Raw genomic sequence first — 16305 nt, 5'->3', positions numbered from 1 at the left:
CTTTAATTTGTCAATACTATAAACTACATATATTCCATCATTACTATTCATGCCCTTCATAGGATGTTTCAATCTCATCTTTCAAAATATGATAATGCTTAATACATGAATAACATCTTCCAAGTTGAACTCTAATCTTCGTCTTTAACCACAATAAAGCATCACTCTTTGAAAACATAAACAACTGTAACGATTCCTTAATTAATGCATCCAATTTATTAGTACAAAACCAATGTTCATCTTCACCAAGTCCTCCAAGATATTTTAAAGATTCTTGAAATGCCTTTTGTTGAATACTTGTATCTTCTAGATTTTTATAACTTTCTTCAATTAATTCCTGAACCCTTAATAAACCCGCTTCATCAATAGACATATCTTATTCATTTAATCGTAAACATACAAAAACCTAACTTAATCTTACCAGAATCCTTAATCTTTTAATATTTTGATTTTTTCAACGCTGCTAAAGCATTCTCGTCTTTTTTAAATCCAACTAATATCGCGTACGGTTTCCGTATAAAAACTGCATATACTCCATCAAATACATATAAATTAATTAAATATCAGAAACCTTATTAAATTTTATTCATATTATCCCTTCCTTTTCTCAATCCCTTAAAATCTATTCTATTCATGCGCTTTGTATGCGCTTTGTATGCGCTTTGTATGCGCTTTGTATGCGTTTTATATGCGTTTTATATGTGCTCTTAACTATAAAACACCCATGTCTAGATATCTCTAATATTCTTATTTATCTTTTTTTTTTTTACAAATAATGATGTATGCAACCATAATATAAGGCAAGATATACATAGATTTTCATATTTAATTCTTTAAATTCCCATATGAGAACTAAAAAATAGGGTTCTCATAGCAAAAAACATCAAAAACATAACAAAAAGATTAATTTATTAAAAATGAAGAGATTAAATGATACTGATGATTATCGTAAATTGTATGGCATTGTTGTATGCGTATGCTTATTTTTTAGGGTTTTAATCCACGAGAAATAAGAAATTGAAAAAAAAAAGCCTTTCGAATTATTAATTTTTCAGATAATTTAACATCAAAAAAATAAAAAAGTATTTGAAAAAACAAAAATGGCTGTTAAGTAGAGTTAAACTAGAGAGAAAAAAGACATTAATTTTAATATGTAGGCCCGAAGAAAATACACCTCTTTCAGAAGTTCAAGGAGAAATAGATTCCAATTGGGATGAAGTAAAACAAGATATTTTTCAAAAAAAAAAATTAATGAATGTTTTTAGGTTGTTGATAATTTTGACAATATGGACCTGAAACCGGAACTGTTGAGAGGTATTTATGCTTATGGGTGAATATACATTATGTTATTTTTGATAAAAATTATTTTTTTTAATACTTTTTTTAGTTTTGAACGTCCCTCTGCTATTCAACAAAGAGCTATTTTACCAGTTATTAAAGGTGCGTAGGAGTAATTGAAAGTAAATAAAAAAGGACAGAATGGTTGATTAACATAAAGATCATGATGTAATTGCACAAGCACAATCTGGGACGGGGAAAACAGCAACTTTTTCAATTTCCGTATTACAAAAAATAGATATTAGTTTAAAGCAATGTCAGGCACTTATTCTTGCACCTACTCGTGAGCTTGCACAGCAGATTCAAAAAGTAGTTATTGCTATAGGAGACTTTTTACAAGTAGAGGTTGCATTTTTAGGATTTATTAAAAAAAAAACTAATATTATACAAGTGTCATGCTTGTATTGGAGGAACAAATATAAAGGATGACATGCAAATACTTCAGTCTGGAGTACATGTTGTTGTCGGAACTCCAGGAAGAGTTCATGATATGATTCAACGTAGAGCTTTAAGAACTGATTCTATAAAAATTTTTGTTATGGATGAAGCAGACGAAATGCTTTCAGTAATACTTCAAAGTATAGAAATTAGCATTTGCTAATAGGAACAGAGAGGTTTCAAGGATCAAATGTATGATATTTTTCAACTTTTGCCACAGTCGACACAAGTCGTCCTTTTATCAGCTACAATGCCTCAAGATGTACTTGAAGTTACTACAAAATTTATGCGTGATCCAATTCGTATTCTTGTTAAAAAGGATGAACTTACATTGGAAGGTATTAAACAATTTTATATAGCAGTTGAAAGAGAGGATTGGAAACTAGACACTTTATGTGATTTATATGAAACAGTTACAATCACACAGGCTGTTATCTTTTGCAATACTAGAAGAAAAGTAGACTGGCTAACTGAAAAACTTACTTCACGTGATTTTACAGTATCTGCTATGCATGGAGACATGCAACAATCTGAACGAGAAATTCTTATGAAGGAATTCCGAAGTGGCTCCTCTCGTATTTTGGTAAAATATTCTCTTAAAAAAATGATGTTATACTTATTTATATTAGATTGCTACAGATCTTCTTGCTAGAGGAATTGATGTCCAGCAAAGTATTCTTGTTATTATATTTTCAACTATTTTACTAAAAATTTTAGTTTCATTGGTCATTAATTATGATTTACCGTCCAACCGTGAAAACTATATTCATAGAATCGGACGAGGTGGAAGATTTGGTCGTAAAGGTGTAGCTATTAATTTTGTTACATCTGAAGATGTAAGAATGATGCGAGATATTGAACAATTTTATAGTACACAGGTAATTCCTCCATTTTTTACCTATTTATAACTTACATATCGATAAAGATCGAGGAAATGCCCATGAATGTTGCGGATTTAATCTAAATTTATCAAGTTACATAATTTCGTATCTAGCAAAACTTCGTATTCAAGATAAATTATTTATAATATGTAATTATTTACTTTTTTTAAAATGTTTAAAGACTCTTTTTGTTAAATATTTAACAGATTCATAAAATTACCTTATAAACCATTATGTTTAATCTCCAGCCATCGATATATATTAAAAATCATATTTATATTATTATAAATATCTAGCTTTTAAAAATAAGAAGTAGCTTCTATTATGGCATGAAAGATGTCAGAAACTTCTGAATATGAGATATCAGATGAAGAATGTTTAAAATTTATATTAGAAACAACAGAAGCAGCGTTTAACGAACAAGAAAGAAAAACGAATAATATTAATTTAACAAATGTCAGTATTTTATTATGAATTTTATATTAAAAATAAACGGATTTGTAGAAGGATGTTGTAAATAAAAGAGAGAATCCTAATTTACAAGAGGAATCTATTCAAGCTACATTATTTGGAAAAGTTATTCCAAAAAAACCAAAAGATTCCTTAGTTAAAACAATAGAGGAAGTACCAACACATCATGAAATAGACAAAGAATCAATTAAGACTTGGATTTATCCAACAAATATGAAAGAAAGAGACTATCAATTTAATATTGTTCAAAAAGCACTTTATCAAAATATTCTCGTATCTCTTCCAACAGGACTTGGAAAAACCTTTATTGCGGCAGTGGTTATGTTTAATTATTATAGGTGGTTTCCGAAGAGTAAAATTATATTCGTTGCACCAACAAAACCTTTAGTTTCTCAACAAATTCAAGCGTGTTATAACATATGTGGAATACCTCCAGAAGATACAATTGAATTAAGTGGAAATGTAAAGCAAACAATAAGATCATTTGCCTGGAAAGAAAAAAGAGTGTTTTTTATGACACCTCAGGCCTTGCAAAATGATTTGGAGGCGAAAATTTGCAATAAAAAATCAATTGTTTGTTTAGTTATTGATGAAGCACATAGGGCTATAGGAAATTATGCATACTGCAATGTCGTTCGTATGATTCGCTCAAAAAATAAAAGCTTTAGGATTTTGGCGTTAACAGCAACTCCAGGAACAGATATCGATTCAGTACAAGAAGTTATCAATTCTTTATATATTTCTCATATTGAGTTACGAACTGAAGATTCTATCGATATTCAAAAATATCTTCATAATAGGACACTAGAAACTATATTAGTACCTCTTTCTCAAGAGTTAATAACAGTTCGTGATTTATATGGTAACATTATAAAACCATTTCTACAGCAATTAAATTCAATAAACGCATATCATGTTCATGATCCTGGGGAATTAACAACTTTTAGTCTTATACAAGCTCAAAAATCTTTTATGAAAACTCCATCTATGATAAATGCACCATCTAATAAAAAAGGAGAATTTTTTACACTTTTTTCCTTTTTATCATCCTTGGCATATCCTATGTCTTTACTAATTTGTCATGGATTGAATCCATTCTACAAAAAGCTCAAAGAATTAGTGGATGGACCAACATTAAAAAAACATAGAAAATGCCTTGAAAGTGACGAAAAATTTAGACAAATTATATCTTTAATCGAAAAGTTAAGATCAATGCCCACATATATTGGACATCCAAAACTGGAAAAATTACGTTCTCTTGTATTAAATCATTTTGTCAATGCAAATGATAAAAATGAAGAAACACAAGCAATGATATTTGTAGAATATAGATCAAGTGCAGAAGATATCATGAAGGTTCTAGAAGAACATTATCCATTAGTAAAAGCAGAGTTATTTATTGGTCAATCATCTAGTAAATTGTCATCAGGAATGACCCAAAAAGAACAAATTTCTATTATTGAAAAATTCAAAGCCAAAAATTTCAATACTTTAATTGCTACATCAATAGGGGAGGAAGGACTTGACATTGGTGAGGTTGATTTAATTATTTGTTATGATTCATCATCATCTTCAACTCGTTTATTGCAACGTATGGGAAGAACAGGACGTAAACGACAAGGTCATATATATATCTTACTTACTTCTGGAAGAGAAGAAAGAAATTATTTTCGTGCTAGAGATTCGTATAAAGCAATTCAAAGGGTTATTACACATGGAAATATATTAAAATTACATGAAAAAATGTCACCCAGAATAATACCCAAATTTGAAAATCCAAAATGCCATAAACAAGAGCTAATAATAGATAAAAGTATTATTTCAAGTGACATGAGCAACGAATTTATAAAAAAATATCAATCAAAACACCAAAAAAAAAAAACAGTTCTTACATGCAAAAATCAATTTATTACAGCATCTACTTTACATAAACAAATGGCCGAAGATGATAAAGAATCTAATGAAACAGTAAATACTGTGTCATCATATGATTTTATTGAACATTCGAATTCAGAACAAAAAGAATATTTTGATCATGATATTAAAACAATTGAAAACCAGCCATTACTCTCAAAAGATATTGCATTATTTCCTGTATCAGTACCAAAAGACAAGCTCAGTTCTGTCTGTTATGTATCTCATAGTAAACTATGTCAACGACTAATTCAAACTATGCAAAAAATCAATTCTATCAAAACATGTAAAACTGTATTAGACAACTTTATAAACAATAATCGAATTAACTCTTTCAATTTTAGAAATATTTTAGTAAAGAGAACAAGAAATTATGGACTATTAGGAAAAAATATCAACCAATCTCAATGTTTAAAACTTAATGATTTTTCTAAGCAAGAATCTTTAAAAAGTAATGGATTAAAAGAAATTCAAAAAGAATATTTAGTTACAAACAATTCATTATTATCTAACAGCGAAACAGAACCAACTTATTCTAACAAATTTAAACGGCGTAAAATCTAATTGATAATAATGAAAAAGACGATCTCGATTTGCCAGATATTTCCAATGTATTATATCCCTTAAATGAAAAGCATAAGAAAGGAACAGTATTCGATAAATACAAATAATTCAGTATTATATGATGTATAATTTAATATCATTTAGACTTTTAAAAATTTTAAATAATATATTAAAAATATCGGTTAAGTTTTATCAAACTTTTAATTAAATGATAAATCAGAATAAATTTCCAGAAATTTCAGAAAAGGATCTTATTAGTTTTCATGAGAATCATTTTAATAGTGAATCATTAGGAATTTTCAGTTCTTTTTTAGAAAAAGATGAAAAAAATATATTTAATAATGCAAATTCTTTAGGATTTCATACATATGCAGACGGCAATATTAGGACTTTAAATGAAGAGGATATAGCATATTTCAAATGGTCCGAATCATTTAAATCAAGTTCATTATTAACATATTTTTTCATGGCTAAATTTTTCTTTTAGAAGCAGAACATACAACTTATTTTGTTTCAAATAAAAACAAAACAGAATCACTTGAAAATGAAGAAATGAAAGAAGAACTAAAGGCACATGTACCTTCATATTCAAAGCTCGTTAGAAATGATGACGAACTTTTCCTAAGATATGGAGAAAAATATGAGCTGATTAAAAAAGCAGAAGATGCACTTGATACTTATTATTATGAACTTTCACGGAAAAACACTAATTATGAAACAGACGAAAATAAAATAAAAGTAAATTATTGGCCAGCTACGCCTATTCGTATTTAAAGAATTTTTGCTCTTTCGGATACCTGTCTATGATGAAATCATATATCGTCATCCTTGTTCGGAACTTAATAGCTTTTCTATAGCAGTAAGATCATGATGAATCTCTAAACATTGATTTCTGAGATGAATATTAAACCAGAAAAACTACCGTTTCTTTAAAAATCTTCCTCAATATATAAACCATAATCCCTTTTCAGCAAATACTTATCAAAACAAAAATATTTTAAAATAAGTCATTTAAAAAATTCATAATTTTTCATATTTAAATTTAGATTTAAGAAAAATAAAACAAATAAATAAAATCAATAAAATAAAACTAATACTAAAATGGTTTCTAATTTCCAATGCTTACAAAATTTATTTATGATTCATCTATTTTTTATACAATTCTAGCTATTCTGCCCCATTATCATCAAATATAGTAAAATCATCTGAAATAATATCTGATGAATTTTCTTTTATATTTAAAATAAAAAGTTGTAAAAGAAAAATAATAAAATCAAAAAAACATGGTTTGAATTTACAATGATGACCTACACTTTCAACATTTCAATTACAAAAACACAAAAACCAAACCTTCCCCAACAAAATCAATAAATATTCCTCCATGTAAATATCCATATTGACCTTCTGCTGCATCTGGAAGCATCCATAACAAATGACATAATAAACATAGGGAAAATGATCCAATTACTGCGTAAAAAAAAACCAAACGAGGTATAACAGAAATATATACAATTTTATGGGTATATATATTCTTTTTTCCAATAATTAACAAATATAAACAATCTTAATCATTCTACATACCAATTGTATGATTGAACGGAGTAAAAGACGGAAAAAACTAATACTAAAAACATTAATATTTTTAAATATATTTAAAACTTACTCCATAAAATAAATACATACAATATGACAATAAACTAAAACATCTAATGAACGTATCAAATGGTTTTTAAACCGTTCATTTATTTTACTAGATCTATCTTGAAAAAAGGCTTGAGACAAAACCCTTGTTTCCATCCAGTTTTCATCCATCAAAAACTATCAAAATAATCAATATATTTTATGTTTTATTGTTAATTTTCCATTTAACTTTCTCGTTAACACTAAAAATTAACGTTTTTTATAAAATATTAAGAAAAAAGTTAAAAAAAGTCTAAATTTCTTAACAATTCTTAAGAAACTATTATATTTTCTTAAAAATCTTAATAATTTTCTTAAAAATTAACTTTTTGAACTCAATATGTCTATATTTAAACAAAAACATAGAGATAAAGAAATAGATAAAGTATAATGATATGAAAAGATCTATATGTTTCTAAAAATCCCAGGATAAGATGATACCATGGGTCGAAAAATAGTATTATTATTATTATATATTAAAAGAAGCTGAATGGAAATTAGTCGACCACAAACTCTTGACGAGGTTACATCTCAAGATCATACAATCAAAGTGCTTAAAAAGACATTGCACTCGATGAATGTATAATTTAAAGTTTTAATATTTTAATAGTTAATTATGAATCAGCTACCTCATTTGTTATTTTATGGATCTCCAGGAACAGGAAAAACAAGTACTATTCTTGCGCTTGCAAAAGAACTCTTTGGGTTATTTTTTTATAGAAAGAAAGAAATAAATATAATATTTTTATAGTTCAGAGTTAATAAAATCTCGAGTTTTAGAATTAAACGCATCAGATGAACGAGGTATATCTATTATTCGAGAGAAAGTCAAGAACTTTGCACGAATTGCTATTCCCGATGGCTCTAGGTATTTAAAAATGAACATTATAACAAAAAATTTATTTTGAAAGTGAATACCCTTATCCTCCATATAAAATTATTATTTTAGATGAAGCAGATTCTATGACTCAAGATGCACAAGCAGCCTTACGACGAACAATGGAAACATATTCCAGAATTACTAGATTTTGTTTAATTTGTAATTATATAACTCGGTGGGTAAAATAATTATTATATATTTATTTTACCATTTGAAGGATTATAGGACCTTTAGCATCCAGATGTTCAAAATTTCAATTTAAACCACTTAGTTTTGATAATGCAAAAACTAAATTAGAATATATAGCTAGTTGTGAAAATGTTAGATACGATGAAGGAGTAATTGAAAAACTGATAGAGTTGTCAAATGGTGATTTGCGAAAGGCGATTACATTTCTTCAATCAGCAACACGTTTAGTTAATTTAGATTCTAATACAAACAAATCATTAGATAAAAATATTGAAAGTATTTCATTAGAATTAATTACAGACATTTCAGGGACTGTTCCTGATCATATTATTGATAATTTGCTTTCTATATGTTTTTCATCCAAGAAAACCGAATTATTATATAATTCAATTGATCAATATGTTTCAGAAATAATTTCAGATGGCTATAGTGCAAATCAGTTGTTATCTCAGGTTTGTAATCCTCTTTTTTAAGTACTTTTATCATTCTTCGAAGCTACACGATTCTATTGTTTCTAATGAACTCATTTCTAACACACAGAAAAATGCAATGATTCAAATTATGGGCGAAACTGATATGCGTTTAATTGACGGAGGCAGCGAACACTTAAATCTATTAAATTTAGCAGTACAAATATCAAAAATTTATACGAAAAACTTACATACATAATTTTTATCATATTATATTAATTATTACAAGCATATCAATCGTGCAAAATATTCTACATATTTAACATTTTAAAGAACAATAATACTACTATTCCTAACTAATGGATCACCTTTCAAATAATCCGGCTCTTAAACAATTACCTTTATTTCCAAAATTTCGATTGTTACCTAATTCAAATGATTAACAATTCGAATAGTCTTTAGAAAATATTATACATAAAATTTAAAATTTAGAAACACTGTCAATGCAATTGAAATATTCAAGAAACATTGGAATAATATTTATCTTTTTAAAAACTTTTATTTTTCATCTTCATTTTATTGATTTCTTTTTTTTTTTTCAATCAAGAAAACATAGAAAACAATAATTATTCACATCAGTACATCTCATACATTATTTTAGTCTCATCTAATAGATACTTTATCTTTTTTATCAATTTTTTTCACATTCATTTCATACAATTCAAAGAACACATGTCAACATATTCATTTTATATTTCAAATAACATATCTTCTTATGGACACTACTTAATTAACCTTTATACACCTCTAAACTGATAGATAGGACATTCTCTATAGTGTTCGATTGATCAACGACCGACAAACGACCAATATTTAAAATGTCAGAAAGAGGACCTCCAAGAATCAAAAATAAGGCACCAGCACCAATCCAGATTACAGGTAAATTAAAGACTAATCCTTATAAGTAGATATCTTAGTTTTTCTTAGCGGAGCAATTACTTCGTGAAGCTTTTGAACGACAAGAACCAGCACTTCCGGCACCAAAACAACGTTTAACAGATCTTGAAGAGCTTCATGAGCTGCAAGGAAGGAAAAGAAAGGAATTTGAAGATGCTATACGTAGGAATAGACTTGCTACAGGCCAGTGGGTTCGTTATGCACAATGGGAATTAGAACAGAAAGAATTTGCAAGGTTAAAAAAATCAATAAAATTTAAAAAAATTAAAGCTGGACTAAATTTAGAGCACGATCTATATTTGAAAGAGCTCTAGATGTAGATGCAACAAATATTCCGCTATGGCTTCATTATTTAGAAAGTGAAATCAAGCACCGAAATGTATTTTATTGCTTAGTCAACTATAAAGAAGATTAAAATACCTTAGATCAATCATGCACGCAATCTTTTTGATAGAGTGGTAACATTAATGCCTAGAGTGGATAAATTTTGGTTCAAGTATGATCACAGAGATAATTTCTTTATTTTTTATATTTTTGGGTTAACTATTACTATAGATATCTATATATGGAAGAAACACTTGGAAATATATCTGGAACTCGTCAGATTTTTGAAAGATGGATGTCATGGGAACCAGGTTAATTAAACTTTGTATTTTTAAAGGAAAATCTAATTTTTATAAGACGAAGCAGCTTGGCATGCGTATATACGATTAGAAGAAAGATATAATGAAATACCGCGCGCAAGAGCGATCTTTGAAAGGTTTATAGCTTTATATCCAGAACCAAAAAACTGGATTAAATGGGCACATTTTGAACAAGAATATGGAACACCAGGTTTTTCTATATTTTACATATTATAATAAATATTGTATTTTAATATATATATTAGATCAAGTTCGTGAGGTCTTTACAACTGCTATTGATACATTAGGAGAAGAGTTTATGGATGAAAAAGTTTTTATTGCATATGGAAAATTCGAAACAAAATTAAAAGAATATGAACGTGCTAGAGTCATTTATAGATATGCACTTGATCGGTTACCAAGAAGCAAGAGTGAGGCATTATACAATGCGTATAGTTCATTTGAAAAAGTATAAATATTATATTTATATCATATTAATTCTTTCTAGCAATTTGGAGATAAAGAAGGAATCGAAGATACTATATTGGCCAAACGGAGAGTTTTATATGAAGAACAAATAAAAGAAAACCCAAAGGTATATTATTTCCTTATGTTTATATATTTGGAACTAATGATTTATAAGAATTACGATGCATGGTTTGATTATATAAATCTTGAGGAGTCATCAGGTGATTCAGAAAAAATTCGAAACATTTATGAAAGAGCAATAGCCCATGTCCCTCCATCGTATCAGAAAAAGCATTGGAGAAGATATATATATATTTGGATATTTTATGCACTTTATGAGGAATTAGAAACAAAAGTCTATACTATTAAAAATTTCTATTATGATATTAATAATATTAGGATTATGAACGTTCTAGACAAGTTTATAAAGAATGCTTAAAACTTATTCCACATAAAATTTTTACTTTTTCTAAGATATGGGTGTTATACGCTAAATTTGAAATAAGACAATTGAATTTATCTGTAGCTAGAAAATATTTAGGTATGGCTATTGGAATGTGTCCTAAAAACAAGCTTTTTAAGGAATACATTGAACTTGAACTTCAGGTAAATCATCAATTTATTTTTTATCAATTCTAAAAAATATTAGTTAAGGGAATTTGATCGTTGTAGAACTCTTTACGAGAAATTTATAGAATATGATCCATATAATTGTTATGCATGGATTAAATATGCGGAATTAGAACATATGCTTGAAGATTACGCCCGTGTACGGGCAATTTTTGAATTAGCAATTGAAGAACAACATAATTTGGATATGCCGGAACTTTTATGGAAAGCTTATATTGATTTTGAATTCGAAGAAGGGGAATATGATAGAACTAGAATACTTTATGAAAGACTATTAGAAAAAACACAACACGTAAAAGTTTGGATAAGTTTTGCTCATTTTGAATTTTCTGTGCCTGATGATTCTGATGATAATTCGGAATATTCAAAAGAAAGAGCAAGGAATGTTTTCCGAAGAGCTTATAAAAGCCTTAAAGAACAGAATTTAAAAGAAGAAGTAAAAACATATAATATTTATTTCCAAATTAATTTACTTTTAGCGTGTAATTTTATTGGAAGCCTGGAAACAATTTGAAATTTCTAATGGTGATGAGAAATCTCTTAAAATAGTTGAAGATCAAATGCCACAAGTAGCTAAGAGTAGACGGAAACTGGACGACGGATCATATGAAGAGGTAAAAATACTTTTGTTGTATTATAAATATTTAACATTCTATAGTATTACGATTATATCTTCCCTACTGATGAAGATAAGAGAAATTTCAAATTATTAGCAATGGCTCAAAAATGGGCAGCAGAAAACAAGAAAAAGCAAAATTCTACATTAGAAAATTCAACATAAAACTAATACATATCCCATTCATAAAAACAATGTCAAAACTATTTCTATAATAATATATTTCGAAATATTCAAAGTAATTTTAAAATGTACCATAGTTCTTATTAGATGCAATATACTAATACAAAAATAAAATTTATTAATTTAAAATAAAAATTTATTTTTAGAAAATAAAGCCCCAAAGCTAATCAGTACGCCGAGTCGTACGTTTTTTAGATGTAACTTGTTCTGAAGAATCACGAGCACCATCAGACAAGTCATCCTTCAAAGTCTCATCAGATTTTGAATGATCATCTTCCACTTTCTCCGACCCAGCTGAAGTATGTCCTGACTAAATAACAAGTTAATTCAAAAGTAAAATATGATACCAAAACTTACAGAAACCAAAGTAACCAGCCCAAACAAAAGAGCTATAAAAGTAACGAATACAACTCCTATGGTAGATGCTGTTCCTGGCATCTGTTTAAAAGCCGAAACAGGACTAGTTTTTACTAAATCAACGAACGTAGTAACCTTTTTTACTGCAACATCGAAATATGACTCTTTTGCAACATCATCTAATACTACTTCTGGCTCAGGAGTGATGCCTTTTTCTTGCTTCCTCTCATACTCATATTTCACTTGAAAGGTAGTTTTGGCAAACTGTTCAGCCTCTTCTACGGAATGTCCGATATAAATATTATCAAACAAAATATCACTTTGCATTGTCCATAGCTCAAAACCAACTCCAATAATTGTTTCAAAATTAGAGGGAGAATTATCTTCAAAATATGCAGGATTAGGAATATTACGTGGTTTCCTTAAATAATTTAAAAAGTATTTTCATTGAAAAGGAAAAATACAAACCATTCACCAACATATTTAGGATTATCAATAAGAGGAGGTTTCCATTCTAGAAACATTAATATTATAACGAAAAAAATAAGATTCAACTAAACATACTTCCTTTATATTTAGGATTCCGAATCATTGGCATATAAGGACCGCATCCAGATGCTTCTTTACATAAAGGATTTGGTATCAAAGGCGCCTAAAAATGATATCAATAATATTTAAATTATTTCGAGAAAAAAATTACAGTAAATTCTCCATCTTCTTCTTCATTCCATTCTTCAGGAGGTTTAGCATCTAAAAATAATAAACATAATAAAAAAATATAATTCCTATACTAACCTGGATCCGGAACCATCAATGGCTCATTTTCAAGCCAATCAGCTGGCTTTACAGCATTTACATCGAGAATCTCAAAAGGTTCATCTTCATCCCAATCGTCCGGCTTTTTTGCATTTGGATCAGCAATTTTAGCCTGATCAACCCAGTCTTCCGGCTTCTTATCAAGAGGATCAACAATAAACTTATTCGGATTTACTGGAGGTTCAAAATCAGTCAACAAATTCCCACTTTTAGAAACTTTATTGTTAATACGAACTTCATATGACTGATCAGGCCTAACTATCAATGTGTAAAGCGTTGTAAACTTAGAATCATCGATAACAGGTGGTGATTTAAGATGTTTTTCTTCATATTTACCCGTAATTGGATTTTTATGTCGAAAAATAAAATGCACCTTATTCGTCGCTCCACATTTATCCGGTCCAAACATCTAAAAACGTTATTAGATTTTTAACCAATTTCATTTTATTTTTTTATACAATTGTATAGGGCGTTTTATCGCTAAATTCCTTATAACGAATATCTTCATTCGATTCGGTTATAAGTTTCAAATATGCTCCCCCGCATTCTAATCTATTTTGAAGCATAACTTCGTACTGAACTACTAACGTCTTCCCTTTATTATTTATTGGTTTATCAAATTTTGCCGAAATAGCATGATGAGCCGCCACAGTCTTAAGTACCAAACCCTTATCACCAATAATTCCTTTATATACAAGAGGTTCTTCAACTCTCCATTCCCCAACATAAAAAAACGTATCATTTCCATCTGTATGCCTAAGTGCGGAAGATACTATCCATCTTTCTTTCCAATCTTCCGTAAACTGCTCTACAAAGCCCGCATTTTTGAGATAAACTACCTTATATACATCAATTCAACAAAATACCACTTTTACAACGCATACATACCTCAAAAGTAGGCTGTTTTTCAGATAATCCTTCATTTTTTATTGATGCATATACTCCAACATTTTTACTGAATCTTGCAATACCAGAAATCACCAATAAAATACATAATCTTAATAACCCAACCATAGCCAAAAATTTCCTTTTTTACTTAATTCTAGCCTTTTTTCTTTATTCAAATGAATCCTTACTTATTAAAAAAACTGATTTTTAATCAATAATCTACTTCTCAAATTCTACTCATACATACCAATCCAAAGTATTGAAAACAAAAATAAAATACAAGAAAGGCTTTTTATCAGCAAAATAAGAGAAATCGTCTCAAAAAAAAGTACGTTAAATATTTTTTTCAGCGTACCTTTTATTCTCTTATAAAAATCGGACATTTTCTTTATGGAACACCCGGGTGTTCCATTTATATGAGATATCAAAAGCCTATATTCTTTTGGATAATTCTAAGGATTTTTGGTTTCGTTTCCAGAAAGAAACAAGCTATTTGAAAGGGTTAGATGAAATGTAAAGAGATGTAAAAAACAAACAGCTTTTGCAGTCAATTCGGGTAAATCTTCATGAATAAAATGACCAGTGTTTTGAAAAGTGAGTAATTGAAACTTTCCTTGCATTTGAGCAATCATCAATGTTTTGTCAAGTCTATCTTTGCTTGAAAGAATAAGTAATTTTGCAGATGGAATAGCTAAAAAGCAATCGGATAGTCCATTCAGCCATCCTTTGTTTATATTAATAGAAAAAAAAAGAAATAAAATGTTTACCGTGCCAAAAGGGTTCAGTTTCATTTAAATCAACTCTCCAAATCCATTTGTTTTTACCAGTATTTAAAGATATTTGTCTTTTAAAGAGCAAAGGTATAGAAACCTTAGCAGATTGTTCATTTTTTAGAATCTTGTTTTTCAAACTAAAAAAAACATTAAAACAATATAAAAAAAAACAACATACTGCCAATCAATTCCTTCTCGTATGGAACTAAAGAATTTTGGTCTCTTTAAAAGATGATACATCATTGTCGAAAAAGAATTAATAGCCGAACCTAATAAATAAACAACAAATTAAACAGCATGAATATCTAAATCAATACCTTCTACTATATCTAAAACTGCACAACCCAAAATATTCGGTAACAACTGGTTTTTTGCCACATGAGTAAGAACAGCACCTCCTATGCTTTTTTAAACATAAGAAAAAACTCAATATCTTAAACATATATTCAATCAATACCTATGACCAACTAAAACAATCTCCGATATATCATCCCATCCGAAATTCTGGCAAACAAGTTCTACCATTTTAACAAAATCCTTAGATAACTCTTCTAATCGAAGATCCAATAGACCATTTTGCAATACCTCATCTGATATTCCATGTCCACGAACATCAAATGACAATACTCCACAAGCTCCATTAGTTATTTTAGTGATTTCTTTAGCTAGACATGCAAAACTCAACCCACACGATCCTGCTCCATGATGCATTATAAAAAAACTCATTCCTGTCCCTTCCTTTGTTTCTGATAATTTAGGAACTGTCAAATACACCTGAAAAGGGCCAATCTTCAAAGATTTCTCAAAATATCCTGACCATAAAGTGTTAAAATCCTCACAACCCATCTTATCAACAAATTCATTCCCTTCAGATTCCAGATCTTTTACATCAAAACGTCTCATTCTCATATTTTCATTATAAAGTTTACAAACACTTTCAGAATCTATATCTGTCTTAGATTCATTCAAATCCACATCTTCAAATTCTGTTTTAACAAAAAGTGTAGGAGAAATTAATTTCTCTTTAATTACTTGTCTGTGCAAAGCAGACATCCTTCAACCTAGATAATTCTCTAACAAAATATCTACAATATTGACCTTATAACTTTCTTAAGAACATGCAATCTATTACAAACATTCAACAGACAATTTATGACGTTCGAATATATCGTTCTTAACTCCGTTGTATACTTAAAATAACCTAAATATCTAATCAATTCAGACAGACC

At 28.6% G+C, this 16305-nt stretch overlaps 9 protein-coding genes across 9 annotated transcripts; 5 read left to right on the top strand and 4 right to left on the bottom strand.

Moving 5' to 3' along the window:
- Positions 1 to 43: 43 nt before the first annotated feature.
- On the bottom strand, positions 44 to 483 carry PNEG_00453 (hypothetical protein; the record flags this gene model as incomplete). The annotated part of the gene is made up of 2 exons (XM_007874143.1): positions 422 to 483; positions 44 to 375 (listed from the first exon to the last, which is right to left on the bottom strand). Exon 2 carries the CDS (start codon positions 371 to 373, stop codon positions 44 to 46), a length of 330 nt encoding a protein of 109 aa, XP_007872334.1. The 5' UTR covers positions 374 to 375; positions 422 to 483.
- Positions 484 to 1100: 617 nt separating this feature from the next.
- PNEG_00452 (ATP-dependent RNA helicase eIF4A) lies at positions 1101 to 2740 on the top strand (the record flags this gene model as incomplete). The annotated part of the gene is made up of 10 exons (XM_007874142.1): positions 1101 to 1111; positions 1158 to 1218; positions 1266 to 1330; positions 1388 to 1440; positions 1499 to 1683; positions 1730 to 1903; positions 1949 to 2359; positions 2406 to 2448; positions 2494 to 2654; positions 2702 to 2740. The coding sequence occupies 10 exons, from the start codon at positions 1101 to 1103 to the stop codon at positions 2738 to 2740; spliced, it is 1203 nt and encodes a 400-aa protein (XP_007872333.1).
- A 17-nt stretch (positions 2741 to 2757) lies between these two features.
- Positions 2758 to 5606, top strand: PNEG_00451 (hypothetical protein; the record flags this gene model as incomplete). Its single annotated transcript, XM_007874140.1, has 2 exons — positions 2758 to 3113; positions 3162 to 5606. Exons 1-2 carry the CDS (start codon positions 2994 to 2996, stop codon positions 5604 to 5606), a joined length of 2565 nt encoding a protein of 854 aa, XP_007872331.1. The 5' UTR covers positions 2758 to 2993.
- A 208-nt stretch (positions 5607 to 5814) lies between these two features.
- On the top strand, positions 5815 to 6380 carry PNEG_00450 (hypothetical protein; the record flags this gene model as incomplete). Its single annotated transcript, XM_007874139.1, has 2 exons — positions 5815 to 6049; positions 6094 to 6380. The coding sequence occupies 2 exons, from the start codon at positions 5815 to 5817 to the stop codon at positions 6378 to 6380; spliced, it is 522 nt and encodes a 173-aa protein (XP_007872330.1).
- Positions 6381 to 6773: 393 nt separating this feature from the next.
- PNEG_00449 (hypothetical protein) lies at positions 6774 to 7418 on the bottom strand (the record flags this gene model as incomplete). Its single annotated transcript, XM_007874137.1, has 4 exons — positions 6774 to 6913; positions 6957 to 7137; positions 7188 to 7230; positions 7270 to 7418. 4 exons carry the CDS (start codon positions 7416 to 7418, stop codon positions 6774 to 6776), a joined length of 513 nt encoding a protein of 170 aa, XP_007872328.1.
- A 103-nt stretch (positions 7419 to 7521) lies between these two features.
- PNEG_00448 (hypothetical protein) lies at positions 7522 to 9030 on the top strand. Its single transcript, XM_007874136.1, has 8 exons — positions 7522 to 7671; positions 7715 to 7743; positions 7788 to 7866; positions 7912 to 7991; positions 8038 to 8154; positions 8198 to 8341; positions 8384 to 8807; positions 8851 to 9030. Exons 1-8 carry the CDS (start codon positions 7627 to 7629, stop codon positions 9022 to 9024), a joined length of 1092 nt encoding a protein of 363 aa, XP_007872327.1. The 5' UTR covers positions 7522 to 7626; the 3' UTR covers positions 9025 to 9030.
- A 602-nt stretch (positions 9031 to 9632) lies between these two features.
- PNEG_00447 (hypothetical protein) lies at positions 9633 to 12315 on the top strand. The gene is made up of 12 exons (XM_007874135.1): positions 9633 to 9704; positions 9753 to 10101; positions 10148 to 10218; positions 10278 to 10357; positions 10404 to 10556; positions 10612 to 10814; positions 10854 to 10940; positions 10989 to 11168; positions 11213 to 11419; positions 11463 to 11879; positions 11923 to 12057; positions 12102 to 12315. The coding sequence occupies exons 3-12, from the start codon at positions 10190 to 10192 to the stop codon at positions 12222 to 12224; spliced, it is 1614 nt and encodes a 537-aa protein (XP_007872326.1). The 5' UTR covers positions 9633 to 9704; positions 9753 to 10101; positions 10148 to 10189; the 3' UTR covers positions 12225 to 12315.
- A 3-nt stretch (positions 12316 to 12318) lies between these two features.
- Positions 12319 to 14612, bottom strand: PNEG_00446 (hypothetical protein). Its single transcript, XM_007874133.1, has 9 exons — positions 14551 to 14612; positions 14304 to 14503; positions 13874 to 14254; positions 13395 to 13824; positions 13300 to 13349; positions 13164 to 13251; positions 13068 to 13113; positions 12600 to 13020; positions 12319 to 12552 (listed from the first exon to the last, which is right to left on the bottom strand). The coding sequence occupies exons 2-9, from the start codon at positions 14427 to 14429 to the stop codon at positions 12406 to 12408; spliced, it is 1689 nt and encodes a 562-aa protein (XP_007872324.1). The 5' UTR covers positions 14430 to 14503; positions 14551 to 14612; the 3' UTR covers positions 12319 to 12405.
- Positions 14613 to 14681: 69 nt separating this feature from the next.
- Positions 14682 to 16134, bottom strand: PNEG_00445 (hypothetical protein). Its single transcript, XM_007874132.1, has 6 exons — positions 15534 to 16134; positions 15394 to 15479; positions 15255 to 15345; positions 15071 to 15213; positions 14840 to 15027; positions 14682 to 14792 (listed from the first exon to the last, which is right to left on the bottom strand). Exons 1-6 carry the CDS (start codon positions 16127 to 16129, stop codon positions 14736 to 14738), a joined length of 1161 nt encoding a protein of 386 aa, XP_007872323.1. The 5' UTR covers positions 16130 to 16134; the 3' UTR covers positions 14682 to 14735.
- Between the last annotated feature and the right edge of the window lie 171 nt (positions 16135 to 16305).

This window comes from Pneumocystis murina (assembly GCF_000349005.2).
Source record: "Pneumocystis murina B123 chromosome Unknown supercont1.1, whole genome shotgun sequence".
Classification (NCBI taxonomy): Eukaryota; Fungi; Ascomycota; class Pneumocystomycetes; order Pneumocystales; family Pneumocystaceae; genus Pneumocystis; species Pneumocystis murina.
Note: the sequence above shows the minus strand (reverse complement) of the source record. Positions and strands in the feature narration are given on the sequence as shown.